The sequence below is a fragment of the Mixophyes fleayi genome, chromosome 2 (genome assembly GCF_038048845.1).
Source record: "Mixophyes fleayi isolate aMixFle1 chromosome 2, aMixFle1.hap1, whole genome shotgun sequence".
NCBI classification, from domain to species: Eukaryota; Metazoa; Chordata; class Amphibia; order Anura; family Limnodynastidae; genus Mixophyes; species Mixophyes fleayi.
Genome location: NC_134403.1, coordinates 233,735,905 through 233,759,862, shown reverse-complemented (window position 1 = coordinate 233,759,862; position 23,958 = coordinate 233,735,905). Strand labels below are relative to the sequence as shown.

Here is a 23,958-nt window from a genome sequence, read left to right as displayed (position 1 = left end):
GTTGTCAATGCCAGACCCTATGCTGCGACTCAATAGCTCATATTGATACACCCTGTGCAAAGGGACCACTAGTCCAGAGAGAGAGAGCCCCTGGCCTGCCCAGATGCACTGTTGATTTACTCCCACATGAAGAAAATGGTGCCTATGGTCCTCACCTATTTCATGCTGCATGCTCAGGCTCAAGGACTGGATTGACAAGCCAGCCTGAGAATTACTTGCTCATCTGTGCTGAGGAATTAACCTCAGGTGAAATTGACTTGATCCATCTTTGCAACACCAGAGACAGTTATTAGGTCAACAAGAATGGAGTCAGACCACATTATAACAAGAAATAATAGCAACAGTGCTTGTACCATCCTCATAACTGGGAGACAAAGTCTCATGTTCTAGGTAGGTTTCCTGTTCTACGCCTCAATACGGGAAACTAACATATCAAATGGCATGATTGTTTCAGACACAAGTGACAGTGGATCAATAAATTTACAAATCAGGCTAAACATTACCCTTGCTGGTTTGTCTTCCTTTAGCACTTCCTCCAAAAAAAAGCTGCTAACAGAGCAAAACATCTGACAAGTTGGACTCTGCTAAAACCCTTTGCCCTAAATCAGCCTCAACAATACTTGAATCAACAACTGGTTATGAAGAGGCTGTAGTGACACTCCAACCACCATTTAACACAACAGTGTCATATCTGTGGAAGCCAGAAATGTACTGCAGTAGCATCTATTTGCCTATGATGCATAATTTTAAATTAACTAAAAATTAGTAAAGGCTGTTCACTGTTTTATATATTTGAATCAGTTCCTTGATGGCAATACAAAAAAACTCAATTTGTATCAATTTTTATGACCAGGAAAATAATTATACATTCCAGCATGTATAGTGCTGCTTCAGATACCGCAAGAGTTCCCTGCACGGACGAGCATACTTCAGACTGCCTATTGTACACAGTTCATGGGGAATGGATGTTCAATCAGTGTGAGCTACTTCAAAGTCATTTGTCATGTTGCTTGGGATGGAGTCTACCATGTACTCAGTGTCCCTGACATGGACGTATCTAGGGACAATCAGTTAATGGACTAGTAATTGCTCAATTTTTTCTCAGACTCTAGCCATAAATATAACGCTGACCCCTCTCCATCTGTTGAGCAGGGCTTCAGTCCTGTTGGGGCTGAATTATTAACTCCATAGCAACAGGATACCCATCTTCTACTGAATAAAACTTGCACCTATGTCCAGTTTAAATCCTAGACCAAGCCCAAATTGTCTAGTCCTTAATCTAGCTCAAACTCTAAAACTATCCTTAATCGTAAAAAAAGATTCCTGTTCTTGCTCCTCAAAATCTAAAAATGCAATGACCTCTCACTCAGACTAATGTTTACCCGAAGAAACATTTTTATTAAAAAACATCCAACTTTTGTGATGCAGTCACAAATTTGTCCTTGTGTTTTGCAAAGGGGATTGGGGTGCCAGTATTGTGATCTTTACCTCAATTAATGTGTTAAGGTGGCTCTAATTACATGCATTATATACACAGTTTGTTTATGTTGTTATTAGATTACTTATTCCTTTGAAACAACAGGAGAATGGTTCAATAAAACAAAGGAAAATTAGAAGGGGGAGGGCTATAATAAATTCACTCACCAGATCCTAAATGCCAAAATAACATAGAAGATGTCTATGCACTCAAATCTTTTAATAATGGTGAGCGCAGTGGTTGTGGAAAGGTCCAAACATGAAGAACTGAACATAGTATAGGTTGTCATCAGAAGTGAATGTGATAGAGGTAAACTAGCCCACAATGTGGAGCATTAGCACGTTGGGTTGTTTCAGTGGGAACATCTGACATCCTGTCTTGGGCTCCCTACAGAAGATTGTCAATATGTAGTGCTCATTAAAGCAAGCTGATATACATCCACAAGTGTGGGGAGCTAGCTGACTAATCCCTTCCTCTGTGTAAACACCAAGCCTTGTGAATCATTATTGGAAAATGTTTTCCTAGTGGCCTCTACTGTAACTCTAGGGTAATCTTGACGTCTTATCTAATTTAGGGGCCTATTTATAAACCTCCAAAGAGGTTTTATCCTGGTAAATCCCCCCAAAACTGCAATTTTCGTAGGATTACCACATTTTAAAGTACTGTGCTTATTTTAGAGACATTAGAGATATCTCTGATATCTGTTGTGGTTCCAGCACGTTCAATTGCAGATGCAATACTCATAGACAGCTATGGGTACTGTGAAAAAGCCCTATTTATCAATCTCTGAAATCTGGAGCTTAATTCCAACAGCTAATGGTAATCTGAAGCATTAGCCACTCTATGCTATTGGGAGAGCATCGCAGAAGAGTGATCGGGAAGGAATTAAAAATGGTACTCAATAAATGAAAATCTGACATGCACAGAGTTATAAATATATAGAGTTATAAATATATTCAGGTCTAAGTTAGTTGTATTGAGGTTCATGAAGTGGCATTTAAGGAAAACATCCAGATGGTAACTGCAGGACTTCCTTCTTACTCGTAATGATGATTTTAAACCGGGTCTTGTACTGAACCCAACGCATTTTAACTCCTTACTGGAGTCTTTCTCAAGGCTGGATGTTTTCTTTACATGCTTGTGTGATCTGGACATTACAACTGATTATTATTATACACTGCAAGCATGTAAGATTCTATCTTGTAAGTATAATACTTATAGGATAAGGCTGCACAACCATAATATGTGGTTAAAGAGTAATTTCCTCACCTTTCTTTGGGAACTTGGTTGCCTATTTATGATGTGGGACATCTAGGTCATGCAGCACAACCAATCTGAAAAGGTGAGAGTGTATGTTCCTTGTCATGTCTGATGCTGATTTATGTTAATTGCATCCATGCTTCTACTATTCTGCTCAATTGTTTTACCTGTCATGTCGGATGTTGATTTGTTTTCTGTATGCCATGTGATTTGTTCAGTTAATTTCATCCATGCATTTATTATTCTGCTCAAATTTATCCACGTACCTGTTAAGGTGAAGGATGCACATGTTGTCCTTGAAGTATATTAGGCTGCCCATAACTGGTGTAAAAGGTAGTTTAGTCATTTTATGGCAGTCTTGAATACAACATAACAATGTTGGGAACCATGCTGTTTGTTTGAAATTGGTATGTTGGGTTTAAAATAATCATCACCATCTATTTATATAGCACCACCACAGCATTGTATAGAAAATATTTGTCATTCATATCAGTCCCTGCACCATTGGAGCTTACAATCTAAATTTCCTAACATACACAGTTAATTTTGTAAGCAGTCAATTAACCTACTAGTATGATTTTGGAGTGTGGGAGGAAACCAGAGCACCCAGAGGAAATCCACGCAAACTCCACACAGATAAGGCCCTGGTCGAGAATCAAACTCATGGTCCCAGTGCTGTGATACAGAAGTGCTAACCACTGAGCTGCAGAATTAATAAATAGTGTGCAGTTGAGAGTAGGATGTCAATAGCAGAGAAAAGCACCAGAAATCTATGGAAATCCTGCAAGAGTAGATGTGTTCAAATATTCCAGTTCTAGAGAATTATAATCTTGTTCCTGCAACTTTCTAGTTCATTTCAAAACAGGTGTTGGTGGTTTTATTTTGTGTAGGTGGTTCTGATCATTTAGATCAATGATGGTTTTGATTCAATTGGGGTTTTTTTGTTTTTGTTTTTTAGAGGTAAAGCCATTATTATCCCAGAAGCAGATCCTACTATATATATACATATATGTATACATACACACCTTATAGTTTGCCTTGTATGTGAAAGTTAAACATTTAAATGTGGTATAGGATAACTTTATTGATAGTTCTGACTACATCTGTAATTTGAGGGGGATTTTCTTGTTTAAGCTTAAATGATCCAGAATAATCGAATAGAAAGAAAAGAATGGTTATGGAGATGCACAAACCACTTAGTAATCGTATTAGGGAAAACAATAAGGCTCTAAATCATAAAACTTAACTTTTATTAAAATAACTATATAAAAATTGTTGAAATATAGACAGTGAATAAAAAAGATTAGTGTATTGTGAAAGCTGGTCACATCTGATAATTCTCAATTGTATTGTCCTAGGGGCTATTAGCAATTGAATCCAATAAAATAAAATAATATAGCTATTAATATTTTACCCTCTGGCCAACTGGCTGTCCTAGATTGTATCAGTCTCAGTATGATTTGACCACTGATCCTAGAATCGAAGGTCTGTTGTATTAACCTCTTGTACCACTGCTATGTTATATTATACAGTGTAGAAACTTATATGTGCTTTCAACACTGATACTATGTATCGAGTGTAACAATCTCGTGTCTTATGAGTAGTATGAGTAACGCAGAGAAGACAGGCTTCAGAGTTATCTAGATTGAGGATGCCCCTAAAATAATATAAGGTTGTCTAATATAACAGACTACCCGTTTAAAGGCAATTCTGTGGTTCTGTATTTCTAAATAGAAGCTAATTCAAAATCGGGTGTAGCGAGGAGTATCACACTCAGCACTCGTGTCAAACGGTATAAATAACCTCACATATAATATATCGTGTTGTTTATTGCTGAACACTTATTTTAAGCTTAAATGATGCAAGTTATTTATGCTCATTGTATTTATGTGTCATTTTGTTGTCCCTATTATCTATGTACCCTCATTGTCAGATAAGGTTTTGGGGGCTGTCACATGGACATAAACTAAGGTTCAATATGAGTGTTTGTACCTCTGTGAGTTTGATGTCATTTGTTGAATGAGTTTTGAATATTAATTTGTTGATTACTTTCTTGTTTTCGCAAGGATAATCCTATACTGTTTTAGCTGCCTTTTCACGTGTCCTCCTTATGGATTAGATAAAATGAATGCAAATCAAATTTTGCTGTGAAACAGGCCATTTCACGGAGGTGCAAAGTCCCGACACTATTTTTCCAGTACCGTTTTTGCTTCAGCATTACATGGCAATGGCATTTCGCATTGTATTTCTAAAGTCACATATTACTTTATATGAATGATGACAAATAATTCATTCTTTTTCTCTCTGTTATCAGGTTTACCAGTACAATGGTATCTTCAAGCTGATCAGCCTTTTCCAGAGCCCCAATCAGAATGTGCAACAGGCAGCAGCTGGCGCCCTAAGAAATCTGGTATTCAAAAATAACCCAAATAAAATTGAGACAAGCCGACAAGGAGGTGTCCGTGAGGCTGTAAACCTTTTGAGAAGAACCCCCAATCAGGAGACCCAAAAACAGCTAACAGGTCAGCACTTTGTGGCAGAGAGCCTGAGTCATTAACAAAAATAAGGGAAAAAAAATAAGTAAATGTTCTCCTGAACAAACCATGTTTCAATGCAAGGGGTGTAAATTAGTTTCTTATTTTGCACATAAGTTAAATACTTAATTTTTTTTTTTCAAAGCAGTATTTATTGAGACTGAATTAGCCCAGAGAAGTTGTCATGTTCTTAACACAAGGTACACTGTAAAATAAGACAAACTAAAATAATATTAAATAGAGTAAAATAGAGAATACATCTTATAGAATCACACTACATCTCATAGGCGGTGGTAATAGTTTTTACGATTACCACCATTCCGGCACGCAGAATTCCTGCAAAAAATCGAAAGCGTGAAAAAACGAAAGAAAATGAAACAGACTTACCTTGAATGCGACGCTGGAGATGACCGATGGAAACAGCATGTTGACAGTAAGCCATTCTGATGAAAGAACTGTGCGGCACTGCAAATTGACATCATAGCGACGTCTGTCAATCTAAATTTAAAGCGACAATGTGGAGTTAAGTGATTAAGCACTAACCTTACGGATCCCCACATTGCCGCTTTAAATTTAGATTGACAGACGTCGCTATGATGTCAAATTGCAGTGCATCAAAGTTCTTTCATCGGAATGGCTTACTGCTGTTTCCATCGGTCATCTCCAGAGTCGGATTCAAGGTAAGTCTGTTTCATTTTCTTTCGTTTTTTCACTCTTTCAGATTACTTTTGCAGGAATTCTGCGTGTCGGAATTCTCAATATAGATATATCGTACCCAACCCCTCATAGGGACCTATTTATTAAGCAAGGCATTTTCTAGCTGTTAATTAGCATTCTTTATCGCCGCTGTTTGCAGCAATAAGAGATGCATTTTATTTGCAATTTATCATTATCTTATGCTGGGACAGTGCATCCTATAATACGCTGTCCCAACGAAGGATGAGGGCTGAAGTGATAGCTTTCACCTCTTCGTATAATAAGTACGTTCCAATCAGACCACCACAGAATGGGGGCAGCCTTTGACTATGATGATAAGTGAAATGGATGATTAAGTCAGGAAATGATATCGGGGTCCCCAGTTTCATATCTGTGTGCACAGATTTCAGGGCTGAGTAGAATAAACTGTCTCCCATCTTTTGGCAAAGTTCAGCTGAGTGACTCCAGAGCAGAGTAAGCTGGGAAAATGTATCCGCTGAGCTGCAGGATTATTATAATGCATTGTCAATGAAGCTAAAGGCATTGTAATTAAACTATGTGAGCTCATACGCATCTCTGGTGCACAGGTTAAAGGTTAGGAGAATGTGGCACTCAGATAATGAGCACAACTGCAAATGACTGCACAAGTTAAACAAACTGTGTTATTCTTAGAGGCTGTTTAATAAATAGGTGTTCAGTATCTTACACACAATAAAACATAACTAACTGGGTTATTCTGGTAGGCTCAGAAGGAGAGGAGGAGCTGCAGTCAGAACGGGGAGGAATCAGAAAAGATCTGCATAATCATATGGATCCATATGTATATCCATATATGTGCATTCTCCGCTGCAAAACTCCATCCTCAGATGACGTTGGCTATAAATGACGTTGGGTATAAATTACACAGGTTTGCCATTCCCATAAAGAACTATGGGGACGGTGGTATTCTGTAGTACCTTTGCTAATGCAGGAGATATCTACTATATCTTCTGTATTAACACATTGATAAATGCTGGCAATACTAATTTTTGCCGTAACTTATGGGCTATTTACTGTAGAAAAAGACAATATGTGGAAGTATGGGATCTTCAGCCAAAGCCTACAGAACTGTTTGTTAGTGGCAGATGAGCTTTCCACCCAGTCTTTTTTGTGTCTAGACATATTGAGTGATAATATATAATTAATGAGCAAACCTTGTGGTCCATTGTGATTGAATCCCCATATTTTGCTACTACCTAATCCTGCCTTCCTCTCACTGAAAAAAAGTATAAAGCAATGATATTTCAGAATTGATTATATCGCAAAATGCAGTTGGGAGGTCAAATTGTAATTTTAGTTGTGGGAATAACTTAAGGGACCCTTCTTCGTAAAGCTGACCAAAGTAAAATATAAAGTAAAGAGTCCTTACATCACATGCTTCCATACTAAATATCTAAGAGATGGATTTGCTCTATGGAGGATCAAATTAATCTTTACAGAACATGTATCACTTATTCACAAATGCTTAACACATGGCCATTAATGACCAATCTATGACCATTAATCAATTAAAAATTGCATGCGTATACATACAGGGCCAGCCTAGTACAAAAATGTTTAACATTAAGGTTGTTGGACAAAGCGGTTTATTGGAAATAGTAGCTATAAGATACAAATACATCATATTGAAAGTCAGCCCTAATGTCTCCTAAATGCAATGCAACAGGCAGTCACCCATTTCTTCCACTGCTATTTCCTTCACATGAAAAAACATTAGACTGAAAGGTCCTAGCTTTCCAAGTATGCACAAATACTGTTCCTATCTGTACCACCCACACCTCCCTATCTAACAAACAGACAGTAATGTATTTGGGAGGTTAATAGAGGGCACAGATTGTTGCAAGATGAAATCTGAAATTTCAAAACAACAAGGACAGTATATTTACAATAGAGATGAGCGGGCTCGGATTTCGGTAATCCGAGCCCACCCAAACAGTGCAGATCCGACGGGATCCGAGCACTGTTCGGGAACTTCCGGGCGGCAAATGAAGCCAAACCGAGGCTATGACATCCAAGTCTCGTGTCGGATCTCGCGAGACTCGGATGTCTTAAATTCACCGCTCGCGGCCGCCATCTTCATTCTGGCTGCGATCACTCGTGAGAGAGGTTGAAGTTAGGGAGCTCCTGTCCTGCTTTTCAGTTTAGTGTTGCTTTGTGCTTTGTCCAGTGCTCTGTTCTGCTGAGTCCAGTGGTGCTGTGTCCTGTGCTCGGTCCTGCTGAGTCCAGTGGTGCTGCCTGTGTCCTGCGTTCTGTTCTGCTAAGGGCATTGTTATTTCCAAATTATCCAAAAGTTCTAAAAAAATGTAAAAAAAATTATAAAATACTTTTAAAAAAATAATTAAAACAAAATATAAAAAAAATTATAAAAAAATTATCCAAAAATAATAAAAAAAAATATAAAAAAAATTGTTAAAAAATACTAGGTACTGCTATTTAAAATTCAAACTACGTTCACTGTTGCTGCTGTACCAAAAAATACTAGGTACTGCTATTTAAAAGTCAAACTACGTTCACTGTTGCTGCTGTACCAAAAAATACTAGGTACTGCTATTTAAAAGTCAAACTACGTTCACTGTTGCTGCTGTACCCAAAAATACTAGGTACTGCTATTTAAAAGTCAAACTACGTTCACTGTTGCTCCTGTACCAAAAAATACTAGGTACTGCTATTTAAAAGTCAAACTACGTTCACTGTTGCTGCTGTACCAAAAAATACTAGGTACTGCTATTTAAAAGTCAAACTACGTTCACTGTTGCTGCTGTACCCAAAAATACTAGGTACTGCTATTTAAAAGTCAAACTACGTTCACTGTTGCTGCTGTACCAAAAAATACTAGGTACTGCTATTTAAAAGTCAAACTACATTCACTGTTGCTGCTGTACCCAAAAATACTAGGTACTGCTATTTAAAAGTAAAACTACGTTCACTGTTGCTGCTGTACCAAAAAATACTAGGTACTGCTATTTAAAAGTCAAACTACGTTCACTGTTGCTGCTGTACCAAAAAATACTAGGTACTGCTATTTAAAAGTCAAACTACGTTCACTGTTGCTGCTGTACCCAAAAATACTAGGTACTGCTGTATAACTCCAGTCCAGTGGTACTCTCCTGTGCCGCAGATAATTTGTAAAGGCTTTGCCGAGTGTGTATGGTTTAGGGGTACGCTCTCTTGTGCTGCATATAATGGAGTACAAAAATTTGGAGGATAAAGTAGGGAAAGATCAAGACCCACTTCCTCCTAATGCTGAAGCTGCTGCCACTAGTCATGACAGAGACGATGAAATGCCATCAACGTCGTCTGGCAAGGCCCATGCCAGACGACGTGTGAGGGCATGTAAAATCCAAAAACCCAATGTTCACTAAAATTAGCAAAAAAAGAAAATTGAAAACATCTGAGGAGAAACGTAAACTTGCCAATATGCCATTTACGACACGGAGTGGCAAGGAACGGCTTAGGCCCTGGCCCGTGTTCAGGACTAGTGGTTCAGCTTCACCCAAGGATCTAAGCCCTCCTCCCCCCCCTCAAAAAAATGTAAAAAGAGTTATGCTGTCAGCAACAACACAGCAAACACCTCTGCTTTCTAAACAGATGACATCACAAATCCCCAAGACGAGTCCAAGGGTGTTGGTGGTTGCGAAGCCTTACCTTCCCATCACTGTACGGGAAGAGGTGACTCCAACCACCATTTGCAGCACACCCTCTGCATATGCTGGAAGGATCTCCCACAGTGTAGATTCAGATTTGGATAATCAAGGTGTCAATGTTGTACACCGGGAGGAGGCTATTGATGTAGCTGGCGCTGAGGAGGAACTTGACAAAGGGGGATGCTGATGTGGTTATTTTAAATGAGGCACTAGAGGGGAAAAAATTGATGTCCATGGGATGAAAAAGCCCATCGTCATGCCTGGTCAGTAGACCAAGAAATGCACCTCTTCAGTCTGGAGTTATTTTTATCCCAATCCGGATAACAAATGTATGGCCACATGTAGCTTATGTAAAGCTCAAATAAGCAGGGGTAAGGATCTTGGCCACCTAGGGACATCCTCCCTTATACGTCACCTGAATAACCTCCATAGTTCAGTGATTAGTTCAGGAACTGGGGCTAGGACCGTCATCAGTCCAGGGACACCTAAATCCCTTGGTCCTGTTGGATACACACCACCAACACCCTCCTCGTCAACTTCCTCCACAATCTTCATCAGATTTAGTCCTGCGGGCCATGTCACCAGCCAGACAGAGTCCTCTTCAATCCGGGATTCATCCGAGGAATCCTGCAGCGGTACGCCTACTACTGCTGCTGCTGCTGTTGCTGATGGTAGTCGGTCATCTTCCCAGAGGGGACGTCTTTCACCAAACAGTTGACCGTCCAACAGTCGATTGCCATGAGCACAAAGTACGACAGTAGTCACCCTATTGCAAAGCGGATAACTGCGGCTGTAACTGCTATGTTGGTGTTAGACGTGCGTCCGGTGTCCGCCATCAGTGGAGTGGGATTTAGACGGTTGATGGAGGTATTGGGTCCCCGGTACCAAATCCCGTCGAGATTCCACTTCACTAGGCAGGCGATACCAAAGATGTACAGAGAAGTACGAACAAGTGTCCTCAGTGCTCTGAAAAATGCGGTTGTACCCACTGTCCACTTAACCACGGACATGTGGACAAGTGGTTCAGGGCAAACGAAGGACTATATGACTGTGACAGCCCACTGGATAGATGCATCGCCTTCCGCAGCAACAGCAGCAGCTGCATCAGTAGCAGCATCTCCACATAGGCTGCTCGTGCCAAGGCAGGCAACATTGTATATCACAGGTTTTAATAAGAGGCACAACGCTGACAACCTCTTAGAGAAACTGAGGGAAATCATCTCACAGTGGCTTACCCCACTTAGACTCTGCTGAGAATTTGTGGTGTCAGACAACGCCAGTAACATTGTGCGGGCATTACATATGGGCAATTTCCAGCACGTTCCATGTTTTGCCCACACCGTTAATTTGGTGGTGCAGCATTACCTGAAGAGTGACAGGGGTGTGCAGGAGATGCTTGCGGTGGCCCGAAAAAATTGCTGGACACTTTCGGCATTCTGCCAGTACCTACCGCAGACTCGAGCAACATCAAAAAAGTCTGAACCTGCCCTGCCATCACCTCAAACAAGAGGTTGTGACCTGCTGGAACTCCACCCTCTATATGCTACAGAGGATGGAGGAGCAGCAAAATGCCATTCAAGCCTACACAGCCACCTACGACATAGGAAAAGGAGTGGGGATGCGCCTGAGTCAAGCGCACTGGAGACTGATTTCTGTGTTGTGCAAGGTTCTCCAGCCGTTTGAACTTGCCACACGAGAAGTCAGTTCCGACACTGCCAGCTTGAGTCAGGTGATTTCCTAGATCAGGCTGTTGCAGAAGCAGCTGGAGAAAGTGAGGGAGGAGCTGGTAAACCTTTGCCATTCAACAAAGCATGTAGCTCTTGTGGATGAAGCCCTTCGTACGCTTTGCCAGGATCCGAGGGTGGTCACTCTTTTAAAGTCAGAGGAATACATTCTGCCCACCGTGCTCGATCCTCGGTTTAAAGCGTATGTTGTCTCTCTGTTTCCGGCGGACACAAGTCTACAGCGGTGCAAAGACCTGCTGGTGAGGAGATTGTCATCTGAAGAGGACCGTGACATGCCAACAGCTCCTCCTTCATTTTCTTCAACACCTGTGGCTGCGAGGAAAAAGCTCAGTTTTCCTAAAAGACCCGCTAGCGGGGATGCTGAGAACATCTGGTCTGGACTGAAAGACCTGCCAACCATTGCAGACATGTCTACTACAGCTGCATTGGATGCTGTCACAATTTAAAAAATGGTGGAGGATTACTTTGCTGACACCATCCAAGTAGACATGTCAGACAGTCCATATTCTTACTGGCAGGAAAAAAAGCCAGTTTGGAAGCCCCTGTACAAACTGGCTCTATTTTACCTGAGTTGTCCCCCCTCCAGTGTCTACTCGGAAAGAGTTTTTAGAGCAGCGGGGTCAGTGAGCGGTGAAGGAGGTTGCTTCCGCAAAACGTAGAAAAAATTATGTTCATAAAAATGAATTATCAATTCCTCAATCAAGTACAGCACTGGCCTCCAGATACTACAGAGGGACCTGTGGTTGTGGAGTCCAGCGGGGATGAATTGATAATGTGTGAGGATGAGGAAGTACACACTGAAGGGGGCCAGGAATCAGAGGATGAGGATAAGGACGATATCTTGCCTCAGTAGAGCCAGTTTAGTTTGTACAAGGAGAGATGAATAGCTTTTTTTGTGTGGGGGCCCAAACAAACCAATCATTTTAGCCACAGTAGTTTGGTAGGCCCTGTCGCTGAAATTATTGGTTTGTTATAGTGTGCATGTCCTATTTCAACAACAATTCCATCTTGCACCTTTTTTTTTTCTTTGCCAGCTTGTTTTGTGGGGTTCCAAACAAACCAATCATTTTAGCCACAGTTTGGTAGGCCCTTTAGCTGAAATGATTGGTTTGTTAAAGTGCGCATGTCCTATTTCAACAACATAAGGGTAGGTGGGAGGGCCCAAGGACAATTCCATCTTGCAACTCTTTTTTTGGCATTATGTGCTCTTTGGGGCCTAGTTCTATCTCCATCAGAGATATTCCTGCAGGCCATATCACCGGCACAGCTATGTTGGTGTTAGACGTGCGTCCGGTGTCCGCCATCTGTGCAGTGGAATTTAGACTAGTTGAAGGAGGTATTGTGACCCCGGTACCAAATTGGGTACCGGAGCCACTCCACTACGCAGTCCAGATAGTTGCGTATCAGATATTAAAATACGTTCACTGTTGCTGCCAAATCCAAAAATAATTAAAATGCCCTGTCATCATCGAAAACAAGAGCTATTGACGCGCTAGAACTACACCCTCTATATACTGCAGAGGATGTAGGAGCAGCCATCTGTGCAGGGGAGTTCAGACCAGTTGGAGGAGGTATTGTGGCCCCGGTACCAAATTGGGTACCGGGGCCACTCCACTACGCAGTCCAGATAGCTGCATATCAGATATTAAACTACGTTCACTGTTGCTGCCAAGATAACCCCATAGCATCTATAAGAGCACTTAGGTTATTGGGTGCAGCCAAAGGTGATTGTGTATATGGCTTATTGGGAAAAAAGGCAGAAGGTAGTGTCAGACACTGAAACTTACAGTGCCACAAATGATCAGTGCAACCCTTTGCTGCATTGTCACTTCAGATGGGAATGTGCATGCTAACAAAGTTACCTCATAGTTCTGTATGCATTTTAGTACCACCCCTCATTTATATTTGTCCACTAAAATACTGAGCACTTGATTTAAAAAAAAATCTGAGAGAAAAAAGACATTAGGGGGTAAATGTATCAAGCTGAGGGTTTGAAAAGTGGAGATGTTGCCTATAGCAACCAATCAGATTCTAGTTATCATTTATTTAATACATTCTACAAAATGACAGCTAGAAGCTGATTGGTTGCTATAGGCAACATCTCCACTCTTTCAAATCGGTAGCTTGATAAATTTACCCCTAGGACTGTTTCCAGTGTGTTAAATTCAATGTTGTTGTTTTTTAATTGAAATTAATATACTTTTATAGGGTGATCATTATTTTGGGGAAATATACTCTTCCTGATTGTGCTTTTTGGTATTTTTATGTAGCTAGTGAAACCTGGCACATATCACTAAATGTATCTTATAGTGTTTATAGGAATACCAAATATTTGCACCCAATATTATTATTATTTTTTTATTTGTAACACCCCTTCATATTGTTAACCTCAAATGGGGGTTATAGGTGTAGATGTGTCAAGTCTCTCTCACCTTAGATCCCCGGCATGGTGCCTCCATCGGAGCCGTGTTTGACGTTATGGGGGTCGTGAAGAGGCTATCTGCCCATGCCCATCTCTAAATACACTATTCAAATATAGTTATCCTGACACACTGTATAAAGAAATCCTTTGTGTATATTTATTAATGCAAGAGTAACAGATAAAAATGAAATATATAAGATGAGCAATGTAGCTCTATGGACCAGCACTGTGAGGATTTGCCAAATAAACATAGGTATCTTTCAATTTAAGTTCCCTATGTCAGCGAACACTACACCAGTGCAGAGATAATAAAGTATAAACAAATACATGCAGAGGATAGCAATGCATGTAAAAATACATACAAAGGATATTAGTTTACGAATAAATACACATGAAAGTTAATAACCTATGTATAAATACATGCAGAAATATATTTCTCACTTACTTTCCTATCACTAGTTAACCAACATGCACTCTTCACTGATATATGTGTTGACATCCATTAATAGTAGCTTTGAATAATGTTGTCCTTCAATTAATACACTATCAGTGGCGGGTTAAACCAAGTCAGGTAGCCTACCTCTGTGGCACTGACTGTTAATTAAACTAATGGTCTGGTTTGCCACTCTATAGTTTTGTTTCTGATCACTATCTTTCAGAGTATCACAGCCCCCCTCTCTCAGAGGGAATATGGCTGCTTTAGTCTATGGTATGTATATCCCGGGCAGTGATGGAAGTTACAATCTGCTGCTGTGCAATTGTCAGCTTCAAAATCTCTTTTGCGAAGGCTGTCACAAGAATACTACTCTTTTATGAATACACAGGGGTAAAGTTATACTGTTCTATAGCTTCTAAGGGCTGTCACTCTCTCAGTGCGGGCAGCTGACACTAAGAAGGATTCTCTCTACCACAACTGTACAGATGTCTTGAAAATGCAGTTGATATGGATTTTTCCCTCTCTGATAATACCTTTTAAATAGTCTATTCTGCAGAGTTCCTTTCACAAAGGTTTTGTTCACAGTCTATCAGGTGAAATCCCCTCACTTACAAGAAGAACTAATTTGTCCTTCCAAGTGACAGTCAATCTTCTCACTGGTGACTGCTCTTTTTCCCTGATAGCAGACTTCACTTTCCTAATACTTCCAGATTCCGCCTCATCACCCCTTCTCCAGCTCCACCCACCTGCTTAATTTTTTCCTGCCAGTTCATTGACTTCATCACCATTGTCCATTAACACTCTCTCTTTAGCGGATGATACACTTTTTGGGCCCGATTCAAGTTCTAGCATAAGTCCATTGGCGTGCAGTAACTTGTGTGTAATAGCTCTGCGCATGCTCAGAAGCGGATCTTATGTCAATAAACGCATTTGCATGCAATTAATGTCTGAATGCAAATGCCACATACCACTGCCTATGACTTGAGAGGCCAAACGGAGGAGTGAAGGGGCAGATGAACATAGGTCATGTACAGTAAGGGCGTTCTAATGCAGATGCAGCAGACTCAAGTCCTTTGTTTCTTATAAGCATGCCTGGTATCTGTTGTATCACTTGCACCAGCTACATTGGGTTTTGTCTTTGTCATTTAAAAAAAATAACGGCAAAGAGTTGAGAATCACTTAGTGATTGAGAATTTGGGAATCGCTTAGTAAATATACACTAAAAGTGCAAAAGTCAAACGTCTTACTTATTTAAAATGAATAACTTAAGACGGGACATAAATGCCCTATATATTGTAGTCCAAATGGAAAAAATAGAAGGAATGAGTGCACCTGACGGATAAATAAATAGGTTTCCTGGATGGTTGGAAGCTTGAACATCTTAATCCAAAAGGATGCCAAGATGTATAATTACGGCCTCTAGGATGCATTGTCTCCAACCTATGAATTCAATATGCTTCTCAGTGGAGCAACATCCTTGCACGATCTCCACCACATCTAGACTATATGTGTGTCACGGTTCAAGGATTTGGATCCTAGGTTTGCCTAGTTTGGCACAATCCCTAGGGAGGCGCGGAGTCTAACGGGAGACGGTATTCACCAGGGACCACCGCAAGTTGGTTTGGTCTTAGCTGTGTCTATCCCGCAGGTCGCGGCCCTCACTAAGAGTACCAGGTGAAACCCTTTGAGGGAATGTACAGAAATGGTGAGCGGTAGCAGACAGCAAAGGAGAGGAGAATATGCTGGGAGATAAGAGACTGCGGGCAGCGGTGACACAGGAATGCAGGTACAGCTGAATGAGGACTAGTCTGCGGACTGCAGAGGATACACGGAGGTATAACAGTCGCGGACTACAGGTACAGGTATCACAATTTGTAACGGTTGGAAGATTTCTTTTGACAACTTCTTACTTGACTCCAGATGGTGGAGAAACTTCGGTGTAATGAATTAACAGCAGGGACCTGGGAGATGAGACAACATAGGAAGAGGAGGATGATGTCCATAGACAACAAAAAAGGATGAAGCAGTAGTAGATTTATGAAAGGCATTGTTTTGGACAAATTCAGCCCAGGGTAGGAAGTCAGCCCAGTTATTTTGGTTGGCAGAAGAAAACATCCTGAGGCAAGTCTCTAAATCTTGGTTGGCTCGCTTGGTCTGTCCGTTGGATTGAGGGTGGTAAAAGGAGGATAGATTCAATTTAATTTCCGGGAGTTTACAGAGAGCCCCCATAACTTTGACACAAACTGGACGCCTTGTTCTGAAACTATTTTGGAGGGAGAGCCATGTAAACGGAATATCTCCTTAAGGAAGTGAGATGCCAAAACCAGAGAGGATGGAAGGCCAGAAAGAGGGATGAAATGGGGCATTTTAGAAATCCAGTCCTCCACAACACAGATGGTGTTACGTTTCTTGCTGGGAGGAAAATCCGTAATAAAATCCATACTGATATGGGTCCAAGGTTCCCGTGGGATTGGTAAGGGAAGTAACTGGCCGGAGGAAGACTGGCGAGCAGACTTATGCTGAGCACAAGTACTACAGGAGGAAACAAAATCCTTAACATCGGAGTGTAGACTTGGCCACCAGTAGTTCCTGGAAACTAGTTTGGTGGTCTTATGAGCCCCAGTGTGACCATTGAAATGAGCAGAATGGACGTACTTCAGGAGCCTTTTGCGGAGACCAGGGCAAACAAGGTCTTTTCAGGTGAAGGAGCAGGAGATTCGAGCAAAGTGGAGGATAAAAGACATTTGGGATCCAGGATGGGGCAAGAAGGAATGTCCTCCAATATTGGGGTAAATGTATCAATATGCGGGTTCTTCAACACCCGCGTGTTCAGCCTCTTCCGCGATTAAATTTCAAGCGGCGGTGCATTGTAAAGGGAAGTTAACCCTTTACAATGCAGCGCCGCTTGAAATTTAATCGCGGAAGAGGCTGAACATGCGGGTGTTGAAGAAGCCGCATATTGATACATTTACCCCATTGTGTCTTAAAGAAATGCACGAAAAGACCACACTGTTAAATTAAATAGCACCACCATCATCCCACAAATAAAATAGCACCCATTAAACAATTAGCCCCACCTACATTCCACGACTAATTTAATAGACTACCCCCAACCCAAATTATATTAAAATGCCCCCTAATACATATTAACTACATACCCCTTCACACGTTATAACAACATACCTACCCTCCCTCACACTTACCTTGATCCAGCCGTTGCTGTCTCTTGCAGATCTGAACACATGGAACGGAAACTGACACGTATTGCGCATCCCATGTGATATTTGGCTTTTACAGGCACCGGAGGCAGCCACACAGGGGAAGGAAGGGAGGGACAGATCTTTAGGTCCGCTGCCACAGGAATGAAAGGAGGAGGGATCAGCCACCAACTACCACTGTCCTGATTGTAGAAGGTTAGGAGCAAATATCACGGACAGGTCACTGCTGTCCATTTTGCTTGCATCAGATCTCTTAGACACAGCATGCAGAAAGTTGAAAAAATATCGCAGGATGAGCACTGCGTGATCAGGTATTAGGCAGGAGATAAGCATGGTGGCAGAAGTCCTGTCCTCTTCATTGCTCAAGTTTTGGGCCTTGTACAAAGCATCCTGGAGATCTGCAGGCACTATGGGCTCTGGTAACGCTCTAAAAACTACTTGAAACTGCCAGGAACATCACAAGGAGGAGCATTTGATAGACTTTTCTCTCCTCTATCGAGCTTAGACTTTAGAAGTTTCTGTCACACAACAAATTCAGACTTCCTGAAGAGTCCTTCAGTGTGGTCATGTTTCTCCAAGTTCCTATATACTTCAACCAGGAACATTGGAATATTTCCGTACTCTGAAATACATAATTGTGGCAGGAAATAAATAGGTGCTCCAAAGACTTTGCCACTCTGCATGACTCCTTTCCCAGACTCAGACCGCCGCTTGTTGTTCCAGTTTTTAATTTTTATCCAATATGAACATAGATGTTGAATAATAGTGAGCTTAGCCAGATTGTGATAGTCAGGAATGAGCTTCATGCTGCTGCTGATGTTGAAGCATGGGCTAGACTGGTATACTGCTGGTCGAATATCGTACCAGCAGTATACCAGTCTGTCAACAACGTGCTCTTACCTAGATCAGCACCATATTTGTAAGGGGCTACCTACTGTAACTTTTCTCACCCTTCACTAAAACTCTTCCTATGTCCATCACCCTTGGTTCCCAACTCCAGTCCTCAATGACCCCTAACAGTGCATATTCTCCATATCTCTTTGCTAGAGCACAGGTATATTCATTGCTAACTGACACATTTTGAAATATCCACAGGTGGTACTAGTTATTTCACTGGTCACCTGGAAAGTCTGCAATGGAGTTGGGAAACCCTGCCTTAGATGAATATACATACACTGCAGAGATTACATTTCAGTATATGGTATTATGAGCCAATAATCACTCACTGGGTGTTCTATGTACTCAGACTCTGCCCTCTACCCCAGTCATTTCGTGTTTTACCCTCCCAATCTGTGAACGACAACTGTCCCTTGCCCTAATGTTCGACACTCACATACACAATGTAACCCTCAGTGTCGCTGCCCCCTGTGACTTCAGGCTCGAACCACTCTTTACTTCCTATCCACGTTTCACTTGCTTTCCCATCTATTCCATACCTTTCCGGCTTATCCCCCCTTCTGTCTCGTCCATTTCCTCACTCTCTTTTCCTCTGAGTGCCACTCTTCCTAAAGAGATTGGCTTCTCTTTGTCCCAGCTCTCAATCCTCCTGCTCTCACTGCTGCTGCTGGGCAGGGGCGGATCTAGACTTTTTTTTTAGGGGTGGGGGGGGCGGCGGTTTGTCGATTAATTCCGACTCCTCTCCCTCTACAGTCCTGACGACTCCCCCTCTATAGTCCTGACTCCTCCCCCTCTACAATCCCGACTCCTCCCCCACTACAGTCCCGACTGCTGTAGGACCTGTGCCCTACAACACTATGTGTATCACAAATTAATGTATTTTAAGATACAATTCAGTCAAGTTTGTTCTGTGTTTAATTTAAGTAAAACCCTACATAGCTATAAAATCATAACAATAAGAGAAACAAATAACAGATATGTCTGTCCCATCAATACACTGTTCCCCTTCATCACACTGTGGCACCTGTCATCGCACGGTGAGCCCCTTCATTGCATGGTGACCCCCTTCTTCACACTGTACCCCCCTTCATCACACTGTGGCACCCTTTATCACAGTGTGGCCCCCTTCATTACACTGTGCCCCCTCCTGTCAGCTGCTCCTCTCTGCGCAACTCCTCACTGAAAGCATCGTGATGTGATGATAACGTCACAAAGGGAGGAGGGCACGGGAGCGAGGAACTGACCAATTGCACTGGAGGTGGCAGTGTGTAGTGTCGGATTGGGCATGAAGATCCCACTGGGGGACCCATGAAATAGTGTGTGCAATGCCACAAAACCTGAAGGGGTGTGTCCAGCTACCAGGAGGGGGGGAGGGGGGATTAAAGTAACAGCCCCGGTCTCTTAATCTCAGTGATTCTACTTTCCTTTGGTACAATGTCAGAAAGGAAGAAGAATCACTCAGATGAATGGGGCAGTGGTTCTTTTTTCCTTCCAACATAATGAATTGGACACATGATGGGTTGAAATTGGGTAGTGTGGAGGCAAATGCAGGATTTCTAGTGGTGGGTTTTCACTCCATGCGGCCAGAGTCGGCATGACCAAAACATCATTGGCTATCATTTTAGCCAATGAGAAACTGCATTCCAGCCCCTTCTCATCCAGTTTAAATACACAGACAATGCTGCATGCACTACTGTTAGGTGCACACAGTTCGCCTTTCACGAGCACAGTAGTGGGAAGCAGGATACACTACCCAACTGTCCATGCAGATCTCTTAAACCCAGTATATGCTTGTCTAGACCCAGTAATGTTCCCTGTTTTGTAAAAAAGATAGTTAAATTAAATATGGAAAGTCTAGCAATGAGTGACCCTCTAGGTCTCCCTCCTCCAAACCAACCCAACATTAAATCAACAGCACCTACATTTGATTAATAGACCTAAAGTATTTCCCCCCAACCTGTCCTAACATTAATATTAGTATTTACAATTAAAAAATATAACTATATCACCACCAGCAGCCCCAAAATTAAAATTGAATTATTAGCACAACCATTTAATAGACAAACCAACCCCCTAATCCCCCCTTACCAAAACCAGCTCTGACATTAAATTAAAAGTCTTACCATTTAGTAAATAAGTCTATTTTCCCCAACCAGCCCCAGTATCTTGATAATAGCATTCACATTTCCCTGCAAGCCCTGGTATTAATTTATTAGCCATCCCATTTAATAAAGACCACACACTGCATTAATAGAACCCAAGTCCACATTAATACAATCCCAAATAACATTAATGCCCCTACCAGCACTCACATAATATTAATACTCCTCCAAAAATACTTAACTGCTCTTCACATAGGATGGTGGATTTGTTCTTTTCTATCTATTCCTCCCCCAACAGATTGCTTCAGTCTCTGAAGTGTGAGTAGAAGGGAGGAAAGGAGAGGAGAGAGAGGGAAACAAAATTACTGCTCCATTGCATTCTCTCCAGTAGAGCTGTTTCTACATCCCCTCCCAGAACTATCCAGCACCCCCATTCTCTCCACTTCCCCCGTTCTCTCTAGCACCCACATTCTCTCTGCTTCCCCTGTTCTCTCCTCTCCAGCACACCCATTCTCTCTGCTTACCCTGTTCTCTCCTGCACCCCCATTCTCTCTGCTTCTCCTGTTCTCTCCTGCACCCCCATTCTCTCTGCTTGCCCCGTTCTATCCAGCAACCTCATTCTCTCTGCTTCACCCGTTCTCTCCAGCACACCCATTCTCTCTGCTTCCCCAGTTCTCCTCAGCACCCCATTCTTTTTGCCTTGCCTGTTCTCTCCAGCACCCCCATTCTCTTTGCTCCCCCCCGTTCTCTACATACCAACAACAAAAATCTGAAAAACCAGTTTACTTGGAACGACCTCCCCCACTCCATACGTCTCTCTCCCAATCTAAGCTCCTTCAAACGGGTACTCAAAACCCACCTGTTCCTTAAAGCCTACCAATCTTCCACCTAACCCGTCCTACCCGCCCCTATTCTGCCCCTTACACGTCAACTGGCTGCCTTTGTGCTCGAGTTTTGTTCACCCTCCCTTAGGATGTAAGCTCATTTGAGCAGGGCCCTCTTCCCTCCTGTCTCAATACCTGTTCTTCTGCTCCGTCTGTACTGCATCAGCCTGCCTGGAGCCTCTTAAGTTTTGGTATTTATTGTTTACTGTTCAGTTATGTCTCACCCTGTATAGTCTACTGTTTGTACTGTGTACGGCGCTGCGGAACTCTTGTGGCGCCTAACAAATAAAGGATAATAATAATACTTATCTCTGCATTTTATCCCTTATTGCCTCTGTTGCTTGCTTCAGGCTCCTCTCAGTCCGATCCTCTGCCTGTTCAATGACATTGTTTGACGTTAGCGACGCTGCAGTTCTCTGTCAAGGAACTGGTTAGAAAGCAGCAGGACAGAGGTGATTCTCTTGTGGGTGGGACCTCATGTGTGGGGAGAGGGGGTGGGCGGTGGCTGGGACTGATCCAAATAGCAGGTATCCGCGGCGCATCCCACCGCCATCCTACAGCCCTGCCTGTCAGGTTTAACTCTTTTTCGTCTCCTCTCAGCTAATAAATGACAGTGCATCGCTGCCACTGTTAGTTTTGCTGGTGCAGGGAGCAGTGCACAATGTGTATGTATGGTACCTTCAGGCAGTTTGATCCTGGCAGGGTGCTCCTGACAGTATGCTATGGAGGGCGATCGCTGGATATTTTTTATATATATGTATATATATATATATATATATATATATTTATATATTTATATATTTAACATACAGCAGATATATAAACAGCGCTAATAACCACAACGTAACCACCAGTATAAATAACTGGTGAATAGATTACCAAAGCAGACACAATCAGTCCCGATAAAAACACATAGCTCGTTTAAGAGCGGCAGCCTTGAATCACTTGGGTCCAGATGGTTAATCCGGAGGAATGTAGTAACTGCGGATAGATAAACAAGTATGGCGCTCCAATGTGTAGTATAGATAGTAATATGGGAAGATGTAATAAAATGCGTACCATATAGATGAAGTCAATGATCGTGTGGTAGAAACGGAGTTCCTCTTCTGAGGTAATATCTCCCCCTCTCCAACAGTAGCGATAATGTGGGTCTTTTAACCTCTCAGCGTCTGGGAGCTGCTGGATCACCAAAGAAGAATAGTAGAAAAGATAAATTCAAAAAAAGCAGGATGTGCAGGTCCTGGTGGGCCCCTCACTCTATATTTGGTCCAAGGGGTATGGTGCAGCTCAAAGAGGTACCCCAAAAGCCTCCAAACTGCAATTCAGTGCCAGTACCCCCTCTCAGCAGAATGGACACCCTGGCAGCCGGAATGGATGGGGAATGCACTCAACACTCCATTCCGGCTGCCGGAATGGATGGGGATTGCACTCAGTACTCCATTCCGGCAGACAGAATGGATGGTTAATGCACTCAGAAATGCATTCTGGCATCCAGAATGGATGGGGAATGCACTCAGCACTCCATTCCAGCAGCCAGAATGGATGGGGAATGCACTCAGCCATCCATTCCGGCAGCCGGAATGGATGGGGAATGCTCTCAGCACTCCATTCCGGCAGCCGGAATGGATGGGAAATGCACTCAGCACACCATTCCGGCAGCCGGAATGGTTGGGGAATGCTCTCAGCACTCCATTCCGGCAGCCGGAATGGATGGGAAATGCACTCAGCACACCATTCCGGCAGCCGAAATGGATGGGGAATGCACTCAGCACTCCATTCTGGCCACCGGAATGCATAGGGAATGCACTCAGCACTCCATTCCGGCTGCCGGAATGGATGGGGATTTCATTCAGCACTCCATTTTGGCAGCCGGAATGGATGGGGAATGCACTCAGTACTCCATTCCGGCAGCCGGAATGGATGGTTAATGCACTGAGAAATGCATTTTGGCATCCAGAATGGATGGGGAATGCACTCAGCAGCCGGAATGGAAGGGGAATGCACTCATCACACCATTCCGGCAGCCGCAATGGATGGGGAACGCACTCAGCCATCCATTCTGGCTAGAATGGATGGGGAATGCACTCAGCACTCCATTCTGGCACCTGGAATGGAAGGGGAATGCACTCAGCACACCATTCCGGCAGCCGGAATGGATGGGGAATGCACTGAGAAATCCATTACGGCATCCAGAATGGATGGGGAATGCACTCAGCACACCATTCTGTCTGCCAAAATGGATGGGGAATGCACTCAGCCATCCATTCCGGCAGCTGGAATGGATGGGGAATGCACTGAGAAATCCATTCCGGCATCCGGCTGCCGGAATGGATGGTTAATGCACTCAGCACACCAATCCGCGCAGCCGGAATGGATGGTTAATGCACTGAGAAATGCATTTTGGCATCCAGAATGGGTGGGAACTGCACTCAGCAGCCGGAATGGATGGGGAATGGACTCAGCACACTATTCCGGCAGCCGGAATGGATAGGGAATGCACTCAGCACTCCATTCCGGCTGCCGGAATGGATGGGGAATGCACTCAGCACTCCATTCCGGGCAGCCGGAATGGATGGGAAATGCACTCAGCACTTCATTCCGGGC

General features: G+C 42.7%; 1 protein-coding gene across 1 annotated transcript in view; it reads left to right on the top strand.

Moving 5' to 3' along the window:
- PKP1 (plakophilin 1) overlaps window positions 1-23,958 on the top strand; it is an 81,667-nt gene that overhangs the window by 37,467 nt on the left and 20,242 nt on the right. Inside the window, exon 5 of the mRNA XM_075195635.1 lies at window positions 5,052-5,259. Coding sequence (XP_075051736.1) covers window positions 5,052-5,259 — 208 coding nt within the window. The remainder of the gene's footprint in view (window positions 1-5,051; window positions 5,260-23,958) is intronic.